The 15243-nt window shown below is 48.8% G+C and overlaps 2 protein-coding genes across 2 annotated transcripts; one reads left to right on the top strand and one right to left on the bottom strand.

The window, feature by feature from the left end:
* Position 1: 1 nt before the first annotated feature.
* Positions 2-1135, top strand: LOC127588829 (ATP-sensitive inward rectifier potassium channel 1-like; the record flags this gene model as incomplete). Its single annotated transcript, XM_052047694.1, has 1 exon — positions 2-1135. A coding segment is annotated over one exon (693 nt), but the record flags the coding sequence as incomplete, so codon positions are not given.
* Positions 1136-2338: 1203 nt separating this feature from the next.
* LOC127588017 (vacuolar protein sorting-associated protein 37D-like) lies at positions 2339-13270 on the bottom strand. The gene is given in 6 exon segments (XM_052046505.1): positions 2339-5160; positions 5162-5550; positions 5955-6037; positions 8415-8586; positions 11423-12932; positions 13183-13270. Coding segments are annotated over 5 exon segments (882 nt in total). The 5' UTR covers positions 11534-12932; positions 13183-13270; the 3' UTR covers positions 2339-5033.
* Positions 13271-15243: the final 1973 nt, after the last annotated feature.

The following is a 15243-nucleotide window of genomic DNA, read 5'->3' as shown; positions in this document are numbered from 1 at the left end:
GGCCAAAATCTCCCTGCCCAAGAGACGCGCCAAGACGGTGAGCTTCAGCGACGCCGCCGTCATCTGCCTGAAGAACGGCAAGCTCTGCCTGCAGATCCGCGTGGCCAACCTGCGCAAGACGCTCCTGATCGGCAGCCAGATCTACGGGAAGCTCCTGAAGACCACCACCACCGCCGACGGCGAGACCCTCATCCTGGACCAGCTGGACATCCACTTCACGGTGGACGCCGGCAAGGACAACCTCTTCTTCATCTGCCCCCTCACGCTCTACCACGTGATCGAGCGGGCCAGCCCCTTCTACGAGATCTCGGCCGACACGCTGCCCCATCAGGACTTTGAGCTGGTGGTCTTCCTGGACGGCACGGCCGAGTCCACCAGCTCCGTCTGCCAGGTGCGCACCTCCTACACCCCGCAGGAGATGCAGTGGGGCCACAGCTTCCTGCCCATCATCTCGCGAACCAAGACGGGCAAGTACCGCGTGGATTTCTCCAACTTTTCCAAAAGCGTGCGGGTGGCGACGCCGCACTGCGCCCGCTGCTTCGAGGGCAAAGCCGACGCCGAGCTCCAGCTGCGCGACCAACACAAGAAGGACAATCGCGTGAACCAGCACAAGATCGGCATCCACAACCTGGCCTTCCAGGGCACGGGACGTTCACGACGCCGCAGACGTCACCAAGATGTGAAGGCCTCGTGACGACCTTCTCGCGTACGGAGGAGGAAGCCCTAACCCCCCCAAAAAAGGTACGCAAAAATCGGCCCACGGACCATCTGGTCAGATTTAGGACCAGGTCCAAGGTCAAACTCGACAGGCAGTCAACATTCTTATCCGTCACCCGAGTTAAGTCCAACTAAACCGGAAACGACTTTGACCAACCTCACGCGAGACCCGTCACAAAATCGTTCCATCGAGCGACGATTTTGCCAACTTACTCCTGTTCCACAAGGATTTGCATTTAGAATCTGGTCACGCAAGATTTTCCAGCCAAATATTTCGCCCGAGATATTTAGAGTGACTCATTCGGGGCCGAACTCTGAAAGTTCCTCAGCAATGAAAAGGGGCATTCATCGTGAACGGCACAGCGGGTTCCTCCTGAGAAGATTAACGTCTGAGTCGCTTTTAATAAAAAAAAAAACTGCACTGTGTGAGGGGGCGGGCGGGGGGGGGGCTTTTCGCACTTTGTCATTAATGCCACCGAAACAGTCGCTCAATGACAGATCGACGTCCTTGTTTGCCGTCAGAAGGACGCAGCGAAATTTGGTGGTCGCTCGCGACTCAATAAAATGCGTACGCCCATAATGGACTTTCGGTTCTTTTTCATGAATGAAACCGAATTTGTTTTTTGACGTACCGCAAAGCGGTGGCGTATACCGATGGCCGCTAGAGGGCGACAAAGCACTACTATCACCAAATTCGCATCGGGGAACGTTTTTATCTGATTTGTGACTAAAATTCGATTGGACCATTGAAAAAAAAAACCGATACACTTGAGATTGAGCTAGCGAGCTAAAGGCACCAATTGATATAAGGAATAATTCTTTTAAATGGAAATATAAAGTAGAGAATGGCTGCTCTTTAAGCATACAAAAAAAGGTACTTTTCATTCATAATTTTGCAAATAAAACACATTTAAACTGGACATTTTTTTCCATTTAATAACAAAAACACTCAAAATAAATTCATGAAGTATAGATATTTGGTCAGACTGTAACGGTATCGCTTTTAATTGACGGTTATGAATCGGCAGAGCATCCAATCTCAATCAAAATATTTGTAGATTTATATATTAAACAAACTCGATTCATTTTTTTATGGTAACATTTCATTTCATTTCAATTAGCCAGTTAAATAAAATCATCATACTTAGTAATTTCTTTTTACTGCTATAGAAATTGTTAAAATATGCACAACTGTATTAATATTTGTTTTATTTTATTTATAATCAATTATTTGATTCCCCCCCCCCAAAAAAGAAAGAAATTAGCTGCCACCAAATTTTGAGACTCGTTACGTTCTCGGAAGCAAATCCTTCCCATTTCAAAACAATGCCACCATGTAACCGGTGAACTTTGAATTTCAGTGATTTTCATCCTTACCGAAATCTCATCAGATTAGCATTTGTGATCCCGCGACAGACGGGCCAAGTTTGGATGAAAGTGTGCGTCTTTGACCTTGCTGCCACCTTGAGCCTTCTCCTCAGTCCACCTCTGAGCAGCTCCGAAGCCAAAGAGCAACCGGGGGTTTAATCTCAAGCGTTTCCCTGCTGGCTGAAGAGAGTCACATTGAAAAGTGTCAGAGAGACCAAAAACGCAAGAAAGACGCAGTGATTTGACGCCGCGGTTTTGCACGAACAAATGTGTCACATATGTGCTTTATTGACAAGTCCCAGATGGAAATGACGTCACCTGCAAATGTTTTCTGTAAGGTCACTTGAATGTCAGCAGCCGGGAGCCACAGGAAGTCAGCGCAATCAATTTGGATGATTTTTTTTTTTTTTTTTAACGCATTGTACATACTGGACATTTGGAGCCAAGCATACGCGCCAACTTTTTCCCCCGGCAGCCTTCATTGGAATTGCAAACCCAGAGACAACGCCACACGTGTTTTGCATTTTCTTTGGCTTTTTGTTACGATAGCCTGAGAAGTCACCAAAAACGTCTGCCGTTTCATTTGAACCTACAAAAAAAAAAACTTTTAAAACTGAGACATCCGTCTTCCACATATTAAACAAAAAATGTCTTCAACACTTTTTGGTGTTCTTCATTTGCGCTATATACTGTATTTTTTTTCAACCATCATATATTAAGACATGAAATCATGTACATTTAAAAAAAAGGTTTTAACAAATATTTAATATAATACAATGTTTTATAATCATTCAAATCCATTTCTAGTCTATTTTTACCCCCACCCCCAAATTGTCAAATAAAAAATGGGTTTTCTCCATTTTGAACCCCCCCCAAAAAACAGTTGCTAATGCTAACGGCTCATGAAAGCGTGGAATTAGGTCAATTCCCGTTTCCATTGATTTTTTTATGCGACATTTTCATTCAAAATAATTATTAGTTTTTTTATAATGCACAGCGTCAGCAATTGTATTGAATCAAGATTTTAAAAGGCGTATATTCCAATATGAATTTACATATCTGCAATTTTTGTGCGGCGCACGTTTCAAATGAAAAGCAAATTAGATGCGCAGACGAACAGCTAGCTAGCATTAGCACACAGTGTGTCCAATCCTGTTCGGGTTGTCTCTCGAGAGCGACTACTTTTACTGGATTGTTGTCTCGGGAATTTCCCACCATTTCTGCTGAAAGAAAGCCAACAAATTGGGACTCTGTGTCGCTTTGGAATTTCTTTCCTCATCGCTTGGTCGCCTCGACGCTAACATGAGCCCGGTCCTCATGATATGAAGGGACACGGCCGTGCCGTGCCGTTGGCTCCGGAGAACCCATCAAGGTCGACTTGACATGCAGCTTACGCTCGCGAACTCAAACGTTCGCATTCTGGTGGGAGCCAAAACCTTTGAAAAGGCTGCTGGGGGGAAACGTTGTCACATAAGCTTGGTTTGTTGGAGCCTCACACAATGACAAATACTGTAGACAGACAAGTGGGGTCATACATATAAATATATTTCTGGGGGGGTGGGGGGGGGGGGGATCCATTTGTTGAGCCAAAATGGAGCATTTTCCTTTCCTGAGTGGACATGAAAGTGCACGTCCAGCCACCAGTGCCCAGGAAACGCGTCACAGGGAAAAAATAAATACAAAATTAAAAAACGCCAAACGATCAGGAAAGGTCAAAGGTCACATTCTTTCAAAAAGGAGCGAGGGGTTGCGGTAGAAACAGAAAAGGGTACATTTGACTCTTTTCTTTTTAGGGATGGGCAAATACCGCTAGCAGGTATCGACATGAGGCCGAGGCCACCGATACTCAACGCAAAAGCGTTTTTGCATGAAGTCCCCTCTGGCCAGTAGGTGGTGCTACATTGCGGCATTTTCATTTGACTTCTTCAAATGTGTTCATCTTGAGCAGATGTGAGTGAGACAATAGCAGCGAGACGCCGCCGCGCGAGTATCTAGGTCGCGCTTTTCGTGACTCATCTCGGAGGGCATTTTCAAGAGGCTCGAAAACAAGACGCGGAAATCTTCCTGCAGAGTCGGCGTTGGCTCCCGAGGGAATCTCATTCAAAGGCGACCGACCACTCGCAACGAGAGCGCCGATGGATGCGACTGGGCACCGCTGGCCGAAAGGCACTTCTTCTCATGTAGGAGTTTGTCAAAGCGGCATAAACGTGGTCTGATCGCTCGCTGGTGGGAATAGCGGGCGGATTAATTCAGAGACAATGATTCTAACCCCCCCTCCCCCCCCCAAAGCGAGGATGGCGTCGCCTCCCGCGATGTGTTGAGGAGAAATCTTGCAAATGTGCGGCAGCTCTTTGAAGGCAAACATTCAAAAGAGGATTCACACCAATAAATAAAAAAAGAGGAGGGGGGGGGGGGGGTATATATGGATTCCGCGACAACACCTTGAGAATTTTCGTCCCCAGCTGAGCTCGCACACGCAACCCTGGATGGGTCACCAGTCCATTCAAGGCATTCACGTTCCCGTCAAGGAACAATTTGTGGTCTTTTGAGAAAATTGGAGACAAACGGAGCTTCAAACCCCCGGCAGCCACGTTCACCGCGAGAGCACCCCCCCCCCCCCCCGATATCCGACTGAATATGGAAGTGACTATTTGGAGGCCTACTTTGAGGTCATAGTATTGGAAAGTAAGGGCACTCTTACTCTGAGTACAATCGCTGGCCTCTCCACCCACCTCTGGTCGCATCTGCAGATGGTTTCGAGTCTTCAATCAAGCCGTTTTGGCCCCCAAAACAGAGTCCAAGCCGGTCGGATCCGGCGCCCGTCCCATCCCGCCGGGTAAAAGCGCGGCGCCATCACGGGACGGATGGCGCGCCGTCTTCGGAAGGATCCCCGTTCCTGGGACAAGCTGTGCGAGAAGCTTTGGCCCCGCCTTCTCGCCGGCGCCTGCCTATCGGAGGGGCGGCTGGGGCTGTTGCGGGTTGGGCCTGTAGAGCTGCTGCAGTCGTAGCGGGCGCCCGCCGGGCGGCCAGCCCCCGGGCAGCTGTCCGATCACCCTGAGCCCCACCGGCTGGGGGGGGGCCGCCGGGGCCCGGCGCGTGGGGGTGGGGCGGGGGAGTCCTGGCGTGCCGCGGCTGCGTTGGGGCGGCGGGGGAAACGGGAGCAAGCGGGTAGCGCGGCAGCAGGATGGCCGGCGTCAGGCCGTAGCGTACCTGGAAAACCCGCAGAGGTCCCTGCGCCACGTAGCCGTTGGGCCGCGCCGCTTCCGCCGCGCCCGCCTTCACCTCCTCCGGGACGCTGCCCGGCAAAGCGGGCGGCGGCGAGGACGCGCCGGGCCGCTTCTTGATCAAGTCCTGCATTTTCTCCGCCTGCGCTCGCCGCACGTGGTAAGTCGTCCTGGAGCGCTGGAAGGAGTCCAAAAAGTCCTCCAGGCTCATGTTCCCCTCCATGAAGGTGTCCAGCAGCTCCTGCGACGACGACAAAACCAAAGCATTGCAATGCGAAACTGAATACAGCCACGAGGGCAGAATGCGGGAAGCTCGCCGCCGCCGCCGAGCCATCGCGCCGCGCCGGCCGCTGCATCTCACATGGCTGAGATCAGAGCAAATAGCCACAAAATGATTCCCACCCGCCGCATCCGCTCCAGTCAGACAATTTGCAGGAAAAAAAAAAAGGAGGATCGAGAGCAGAGAGAACAATGTGTTGTTTGTTGGCTGCCTGGCGGGACAGCGAGTCGCTGTTGATCGTCGCTTTCACGGGGGTGGGGGAGGAAGCGGATGACATGTGGAAATCACTCCTTTTTTTGTTTGGGGGAAAAAAAAAAAAAAGAAGCCTTCCTTGCCTTTTTTTTTTTGTTGTTGTTTGTTTTTACCTCCGAGTTCTCCTCGGCGCGTGCCACCTCTTCTTGCAGGAGGTTCTGGGCGCTCTGCAGGCTGGGCTTCTGGACTCGGGCTCCTGAAAAAGGGGCGACGCTCAGGTGAAAATGAACGCCGGCGCCGAGACTTCATCCCGGACACCCACGTCGAGCGGCGGAGAAAAGCCGCAAGACAAGAAATATGTTTCCGCTGCACATTGTGGCCACGGGACTCATTGTCAGGCCATCTGTTCATCGACACCCCCACGGCATGAAGTGACTTTTTATTTGCAAAGATCTGGTTTGACTTTGGGGGAGGAAAAAGATCAACTTGACGCAGCGAACCGTGAACAGAGGGCATTTTCTGCCCCGTCAATCTGAACGTTTTTTGTTTTTTTTTTAACGAAAAGGATGGAAAATATGCATTTCTGTCTTATTCATTCAAATAAAAATGAACAGATTGGCCCGGTAGTCCAGTGGTTAGCATGTGGGCTTCACAGTGCAGAGGTACCGGGTTCGATTCCATCTCCGGCCTCCCTGTGTGGAGTTTGCATGTTCTCCCCGGGCCTGCGTGGGTTTTCTCCGGGTGCTCCGGTTTCCTCCCACATTCCAAAAACGTGCGTGGCAGGCTGATTGAACACTCTAAATTGTCCCTAGCTGTGAGTGTGAGTGCGAATGGTTGTTCGTCTCTGTGTGCCCTGCGATTGGCTGGCAACCGATTCAGGGTGTCCCCCGCCTACTGCCCGGAGACGGCTGGGATAGGCTCCAGCACCCCCCGCGACCCTAGTGAGGATCAAGCGGCTCGGAAGATGAATGAATGAAAAAGATTGTAAAGTGATGTTCAAAAGGTCATTGCAGTCCAAGTTCCTTGTCCACCAAAATCCATTCATATTAAAAAAAAAAAAGCAAGCAACTGTTGCGCTCTCTCGAAACACCCTCAGCTCAACGTGACTAACTCACGGCGTCGCGTTCACCTTCCTTCCATCCCGGCGCGCACGGAAACGGTAGCGCGCTTGTCCGACGACCGCACGTTGCGGACGTGGCTAATGTGAGTTGACAGCCAGGGGGAAACAAACAGTCCTAAGGCAGCTGGAACGTGACCTACATTCGGCACGGGAAGCCAATCGGACGCGGGGGGGGGGGGGGGGGGTTGTCATGTTGTCACGCTTGGCAATTTGTTGCCGGCCCTGATGGATCAACTCGTCATGTCGGGGAGATGATATCCAGTCAAGTGGCGTCAGGAATGGAGCAACGGAGAGGAAAACCAAAAACCCAAAACGAAAACAAACGCCCCCCTGCGAAACGGGCTGGCGGCTTTCAGTGAGCAGGTTGGCTGAAAACTGAGAGCCACGCCATCTCCAGCCTCCACAATCACATAAAATACAATCATAAATATTATGGGATACTAATCACACGCAGGAATTCTTGCTTAAAGGCAAGGACCATGAAAAAAAAAAAAAAAACGTCTGTTTTTCGTCAGTGTCGTAAGTGACGACGGATGTGTCGGCATTTTGGTGGAGGAGCCGAGTAGCGTCCGCGTGGTTTCCGTCAACGTTTCCTCGCGTCGGGAAACCTCGGGGAGGGGATTCTCACAGATGAAAAAAAAAAAAAAAAGATGTGGAAACGAGAACGCTTCCGACACATCAAACGTTCCCACGCTCGGCCAGCAAAACGTAAAGCTGTCGAGCTTCCAGGTATGAAAAATAAATATGGAGAAAGCCAAGGGCGACTCGGCAAGCTCGTTAAATCCCAGGAAAAATGTAAGGCGAATTGAGGAAAGGGGGGCGGGGGCCTGCGTGGGTGTGCAGCAGCTGTGTGTGCAAAAGCAAGCGGAGACTCAAAGACATCAGACACCAAAGACACACGAGACGCGGGGCCAACGGCAACCAGCTCATCTGACAAGATCACTAAAGAAGAAGAAAAAAAAAAAAAACACCCAAGCTTGAAAAGGACAATTCGCCAGGGTCATGCTTGGGGTCGTCACACAGGTTTTGTTGTCTCGCCAACGTCTACTGAGCCGAGACGTCCATTTTACATTTGAAAAAAAAAAAAAATCTCACGGCACAGCACAAAAGAAAAACGTTTGGTGACATTTCCCCCCTCTGGTAAATTGACATTACAGGCCAAGATTCACGACCAAATCTTTATCATCTCCTCAAAAACTGTGCTCATCTGACTTTCAAAGCACTTCAAGGGCGCCATTGGATTGTCAAAGACAAACCGGGAGGGAGCCTCTTCCATGCTGTTCAAAAAAAAACTGTTTTAAAAAAAAAATGGTCTAACTTCCAATATTTTAGGGCCGCAACTCACAATTATTTTAATAACCGTTTAATCTGTCCGTTATTTTGTGCCAATTTGTGTTTGTCATCACTTCTTCCCAGCTCTTGACGTTATTCCTCCGGCATGTAATATGGAGCTTAACCCCCCCCCCCCTCCCACCCCGTTTCTGGTCTCTGGGCCCGGGGGATTTCGACTCACCAAGCTGACTCTGTTTTTCCCAGCACGTGGTTGCCACGTTGGACAGCTCCCGGTATTTTTCGGCCAACTGGAGTCTGCCGTTATTAAGGCACGGCCGCCGGGCCAGGCTGTCGTCGGCCAGGCTGCGATTGGACGCCATCATCATCTCCCTGTCTATTTGAAGCTCCTGAAACTGGGGGGGGGGGGGGGGGGGGGGGGGGGGGGAGACACGAGTTGTTATTTGGGGAGGCGGGTGAAAAAATGCACTTCCAGAGTTCACGACGAGTTCTGTTTAAACCCATATCCTTAACACCCATCTTAACGTCCGAGCTCAGCCCTTGACATCTGCATTTTGGCCTGTTTTACTGCCTCTTCTCCACGGGGGAATGGAAAAACAAAATGGACTCGGCGTACATGCGAGTTGGGTCACGGGTTCGGTTGCTGCCCCCGGCCTTCCTGTGCGGAGTTTGCATCTTCCCACCGTGCCCGCGTGGATTTTCTCCGGGTACTCCGATTTCCTCCCGCATGCCCAAAACATGCACTGGCTTGCCTTCAGATCCAGGTACCGCCGGCCTTTGTCCCGACTCGCAAGAATATTGAGCACACCGGTAAAAGGACTGCATCAATGCTCCGAGGGCTTCCCAAAAATGAGGAAAACAGTTTGTGGCGTGCGCGTTGGGAGTCATCGGGAGCTGCCCGAACTGATCATCGTTAGCAGCCGGACCACCAGGGCAGTGCCCCGGCGGGCCGGGAATGACCACCAGGCAGTGACCGTTTTTTCCGCTACGCGGCACAGCGAGGTCAGCAATGTCCTGGATGACAGTTTTTCTTTTGTTTGTTTCACATCAACGCGTCGCCCCCGGAGAGCCTCACGGGAGCTTTCAATGGCTGTCTTCAGACATGTCGCCAGGAAGGAGTGACCATTCCCATGAAGGCTACAGCAAAAGGGCGACTGAAGCCATCTGAAAATCCGCTGAATTTCCACGGACTTTTATTCATGCAATTTGAAAGAGCCACAGTTGATCATTGCTAACACCCCCCCCCTCATGAGCAACGGCAGTAAAGGACGTCCCCGCGGTGAACGAGCTGCTATTTGCCTGACTTCTCAGAATTTCATTCTTCCAAACGGCCCAAATTTTTTCCCCAAAAAATTCCATGGGTGGGGCGCCACTGATGACGACAGTAGCTCAATCTCGAGAGCGGCACTTGGATTTCAGTACTCGCTACCGCGGATCGGAAATGATGCGGACCAAAGGAGACAGGAGACGTGGACGGCACCTGCAAAAGTACCCCGTCAAACGACGAGTTCCGAGGGCTCTTCAAAATAAAACAAAGACGCTCCTAAAACATGGTAAAAGGTCACCATTCACGCCAACTTGATTTCCGGGCCTTGCCCAGCTGGCGATGCCGACAAAGCCCGCTGGGTCACGTCAAACATCCTCGGGGGGGTTGGGGGGGGGCCCAACAATGTCTGCGGTCGGTCCACGTTGACTGAAATCCTTCTCACGGCCTGGTGTCAAATGTCGCATCCTTTTAAGAAGAAAGCCTCGGGGCTGGCAAGCAAGTGACGCCTTTTGCTATGTCAACGCAAGCGGTTAGTGTGAATTATGAACGCGGCATCGGGGTTTGGGAAACAAGACCAGTCAATGCAATCAACGCCGTCAAGTCAATTTACAGTTTTCAAAATACATTGCACGTGTGCGAAGATAATTGCTGAGAAGACGCAACAGTTTTTCACCATTTCGGTTTTTCTGATTTCGGGGGGGGGGGGGGGGGGGGGCATGGCTAAAACGGCGCCTCGTGGCGCCCTTTGGAGTCGGCCGCTTCTGCGCTATATAAAAACTTCAACATGGTATTCAGCACGACTGCAATGCGCAGGGAACTAGCTAGCGATGCATCAAGCGCAAAAATACATCTGGTCTGGCCACTTCAGAGCGCCTCGTCGTAGGCCTCGAGTGTTTTCATGAAGGTGAAAGAGCGAGGGGGAATTGTCTTATCGTCATGACTCATTCCTGAGATAAGTGTGTGATATATTTCAGCCACGAAAAAAAACTACAGTTTAAGTAGTTTAATTAAGTCTTCATTTATTGGTGTCAGGCAAACCGGCGAGTATTACATGTTTGAAAAGATCGTTCATAATAAGATCAAGACAACTAATGATTGGAACTGCTGCAATCTGCATACTGTGTGCATGACAAATAGAGGGGCGGGGGGGCTGGTCGCCAGAAACAAGCATGCGCTGCAATGTGCGCGGAACACTGTTGACAAAGTGCACGATTTTAATTAACCGCGTCAAACTGCAAAGCTGCACTTGTGCTTTCAGTCAAACAAGGACGGCTGGAAAGAGTTCCGACAGCACACCTTAATTCGGCATGGGTGCGATACATCAAGACCAGACACGGCACCGATTAACAACACGTTTGGTCGAAATTGGACGCGGTTCCTTGCGCCGCTGGGGGACCCGTTCGAGTGGCGAACATGCAGCTGAAACTTGGAATGCATGTCGAGATGGAAAAGTAGAGATGATTTCAAACAACGCCGAATTGTATACTAGAGTACAAAAGGTGTGTTTGAAAAATCGTGATCGGATTACTCAACGGGGAAATTGAGAAATGGGTAGTTGATAAAACGGGGGAACATTTTAAACCGGGTTTTGCATTAAGCCTTAAAGACGAGGGGAACGCGCAGGTTCGTGTGTGTGTGTGTGTGTGTGCGCGAGGGGTGTGGGGGGCAGATAAGCGTAATATATAACCCCCCAAATGGTCAATAGATAAACACCTCCGTTTGATTTGTGTCGGAAATTAAACAAATTGGTTCTAACGTAGAAAGAAAAAAATGGAAAAAACGACCGCCCGCCACGAAGACAGCCGACGAAGCATGTAAAGGGGATTCGCTACAACAAAAGGTCCAGAAGCACCCCCCCCCCCCCCCCGCTGTCATTTCAAAACAGTTCAAGACAAACACAAATAACGCGGAGGGAACATTGTGCCGGAGGCACTTTGAGGGGCGAAGCCGATACCGCTACGTACCTTCTCATTGAGTCCAATGATTTGCTCCATTTTGTCGTCGCTCTGTAAAAGCTCCCTCAGCTCGCCGGTGCTCAGAGCCCGGTAGCCGTCGGGGCAAGCGGCGGGGTCCATCGCGGGGAGTTTGTAACGTCCTTCAAAATGGACAAAAGAACAGTTTGGGGAAGGCAAAAAGTCCTTCGCGCGGCCGGCTCACATCTCGCTGCTGCGGCTGGCGGCTCACGTTGCAGTGCGAAGTCGACGCGACGAACGCGCTAAGGCTCGCGGGTGTGTACCTCAAAGTGGGCCACTTCTTGTTAGCTCCCGCCAAAGTAAGACAACATGGCGGATGTGCGACTCGGAAAATAAAAGCTCAACTTTGCTTCGAGGTGACGAAAGTACGCAGAAGGTACAATGGAACCTCGCGTACTTGGATTCACGTATTCATGGATTTTAAAAGTCTTGTAATTTTGAAATGTTTTTTTGTTGTTGTTGGTGGTGTCGTCTCTGGGTGGCAATCCCCGTTTTTCACAGATAACACTTATTTGAGATTTAAACCCATTTTTTTCAAGTTTTTTTGTCTTTGCACCTAGACAGAAGTTCAATGGTGCCTTAACTTGTGAGTACAATTCGTAACTCAAAACACTCAATGCCTCAAATCATCCTTTCCCGGTGAAATGGATGGAAATACCACGAACCGGAGGTGTCAAATCCAAATCCGGAAAGTAAAAAGGTTGCATATTCTCATCCTTGAAGAAATAAACACCTTATCTTGAGTCAATACCTCAATGGAACACATAACAGGTGGCCGTCAAATGAAGAAAAAATGGTTAGAATTTGCAGTACCACCGTATGGCAGTTTCTTCTTCATAGCGTTGGCCCCTGACCAAAATGGAGACTCAACCGATATCATCGTAGTCCTTCTCATCTTGGTTTTCGTCTTCGACGTCGTCATATTCCTCTACCGTGTCTTCCGCCAGCTCCAGCACCTCCTCGCACCATGGAACCAGAGGGAACGCTTCTTGGTCTTGATCCTCTACCTCCACGTAGTCTGGCTGCTCATCGGGGATCTGCTCATTGTTGTAAAGGCAGATCAGGTTCTGATCTCGGTGATGGAGATCCTGGGTGTGGGCCGAGTTCTGATCTTGGTTTTGGTACGTGCCTAGATTCTGATCTTGGCTAAAGAGATTGCTCAGGTAGTGATCTTGGATGTGGACATGGGTCAGGGTGCAATCACGCGTGTCGGGGGGTGCGGTCTTCTGATGGAGTTTATGGAAGTTGGTCAAGTTCTGACCTTGGTTTTGGAGGTCTTTCCGGTTCCGATCTCGGCTGTGGCAATTGTTGAGGTGCCAATCTTGGTTATGGAGTCTGCCGAGGTTCTGATCTTGGTCATGCAGATTGACGAGGTTCTGGTCCTGGACCGGCATATGTTCAGGAAGGTTGCCCTTGTTCTCCTGATGGCCACGTAGTTCATGGGACAGCGTTTCTTGTCTTTGGTTGGGAACCTCTGCAATGTTCTCATAGCTCTGGCCCTCTAAAAAAAACATAAGATGCCACATTTTCATAAACCCCGACAGATCTTTATGATTCTCCTGATTAAACATCATAGGTGTCAAAGTGAGGTCCTGGAGGCCCGCTGCCCTGCATGTTTTCTCAGTCTCCCTGTTGCAACACACCTGAGACCTCAAATGAACAGGTAGAGCTTGCTGATGATCTGATCATTTGAATCAGGTGTGTGGCAACAGGGAGACCCGAGTTTGACACTTATGAAACATTCATTTTACCTTCCGACCCGAACTGGGTGCGAGGGGGCAAGGGTGGAATAGTCTGGTCCTGCTCACGGTATTTGTTGTCTCTGGGAGATGCAACGGAAGAAATATTCAAGTAAATATTGTGTCATAAAAAAAAATATATATTCATAGCAGTATATTTTCTACTTTGGGAGAAAATATTTTCGTACACAAAGTCACTTTTTTAAAATTCAATTTTGTATTTTACGCCAAAATTAGCTGCCTGTGCGAAAGGTTGGAATAAAGATCCAGCTCACACAGTAATCTGTGAAACTTATCAAAAATCAAGTCATTGAAACTTTTCCATCTTGGGGCAATACGCTACACTCACAACTCTGTCCAATCAACAACTTAGGCCAATTTCAACATGACTTTTCAGAGTTAAACTAGAAAACATTTCACATCTATTTGTTTTACTTGTCCTTGGAGCCTTTGTAGCGCTGTGAGGATCTGTGTTTCTCTGCAAAAAACAAACAAACAAAAGAGCACAACACGTAAAACAATAAGCAAGTTAAAAATAGATCAACTTGATTGAATGTTATTATCCTCTTCATTCGCTTGGGGGGGTCACCAAGTCGAAACATCGCACGTCTCACTTTACCCAAAACACCCAATCAAATATGAACAATGGAAAATTCATACATTGGTGATCTTTTGTGATATGTGCAAGGACAAAAATATGGTAATTGTGCGCCGTCGGAGTGGATGCATTAGCTCGACGCTAACCATCGAATGACTTTTTTTTTTCTTCTTCCCCATTTGTTTTTCGCCGTCATTCAAAAGTAGACATTGAAGCTTTAAATATGCGGAATATACTTCAATACAGCACCAGCCAAAATGATACAGAGCACAACCACGCATTCCTCATTCTGCTGGCGAGCCAACGCTTGTCCTTTCTTCAATTTGCCACCAAATTTGGCTGCTCAATGTTGCCGCAATGGCTGGCGAGGAGATCGAATGTTATTTTACACATACGATTTTGGCCAGAGGTGTGGCTCGCTACATGAGCGTGGGAAGACGTATTGGACTCCAAAACATTTTTGACAGTACATGGTAGCGGTATGCTTTTTGTGGAAGGTTCTCAACAAAAAAAAAAAACATTGGTGAACATGTGGGTATTGAAACTAAATTAGACCCTTGAGTTGAGAAATAAAACTCCATTGCCGATTTCTTTTCTTTCACGGAGGAAAAGCAAGCCTAAAATTGCAGTGTCATGTTGTCTGAAAAGTGCAAGAAAGTTTAGCTTGGAACGGGAGATCGTGCTTGGATGTTACACCAGAATTCCTGGGGAAGAAAAAAAAAACTCCACTGAGGTCTGTGGTTTCTTCACACGAACCGAGGTTGTGTTTTGGGTTGGGTTCACTGCAATACGCATTACGTACGGCATCTGCCATGGGTGAATTTCATCAACAAAGACAACAAAATCAGCTTTAATCTTATTTTTAGCTCTGATGCGTAATGCCTCAATCTCACAGATGATGAAGAAGAAGAAAAAAACCGGATCAAACCAACCGTTCTTGTGGATGCACTTGTTGATTAAGGCGAAAATGATGCCGATGAGCAAACACACAAGAATGATGGCGAGCATCAGCCACAACCAAAAGTACTGGCGTAGAAGATCCATTGGCAATTAGACAAAGTTCCAGAGGAATCAAAGAGACACGTCGGAGTCGCTGCTGCTTACGAGAAAGAAGAAGCAAAGTGCAATTGGAAAGAAGAACATCAGCTACTTCCCCTTTTTGATACTTAGACTAAGGCGGCAAAGCAGACGATCACCTAAATGCAGCATCTCTTGGGACTTGTGACTCAGCCAACTTCGTGCACTGGGAAGCGGCAAAGTTTTCAAGGGTGTTGATGTGCATTATTAGACCAAAACACACACACACAAGTCCGCATATCATGCCAACACATGAGGATGGGGTTCTCTTTATCTGCATCCTGTCCAATTTGCAGCTCCCCATCAGCTTCCTTTTGATGATGACGCATCACATACTGCAATATATTCGTAGCATTGGAACAGAAAACAAAGCTTGACAAAGACTGTAATACTGCTTA

This window comes from Hippocampus zosterae, chromosome 16 (assembly GCF_025434085.1).
Source record: "Hippocampus zosterae strain Florida chromosome 16, ASM2543408v3, whole genome shotgun sequence".
In the NCBI taxonomy this organism is placed as follows: domain Eukaryota; kingdom Metazoa; phylum Chordata; class Actinopteri; order Syngnathiformes; family Syngnathidae; genus Hippocampus; species Hippocampus zosterae.
The sequence above is the reverse complement of the archived record's forward strand: the minus strand, read 5'-3'. Positions and strand labels throughout refer to the sequence as shown.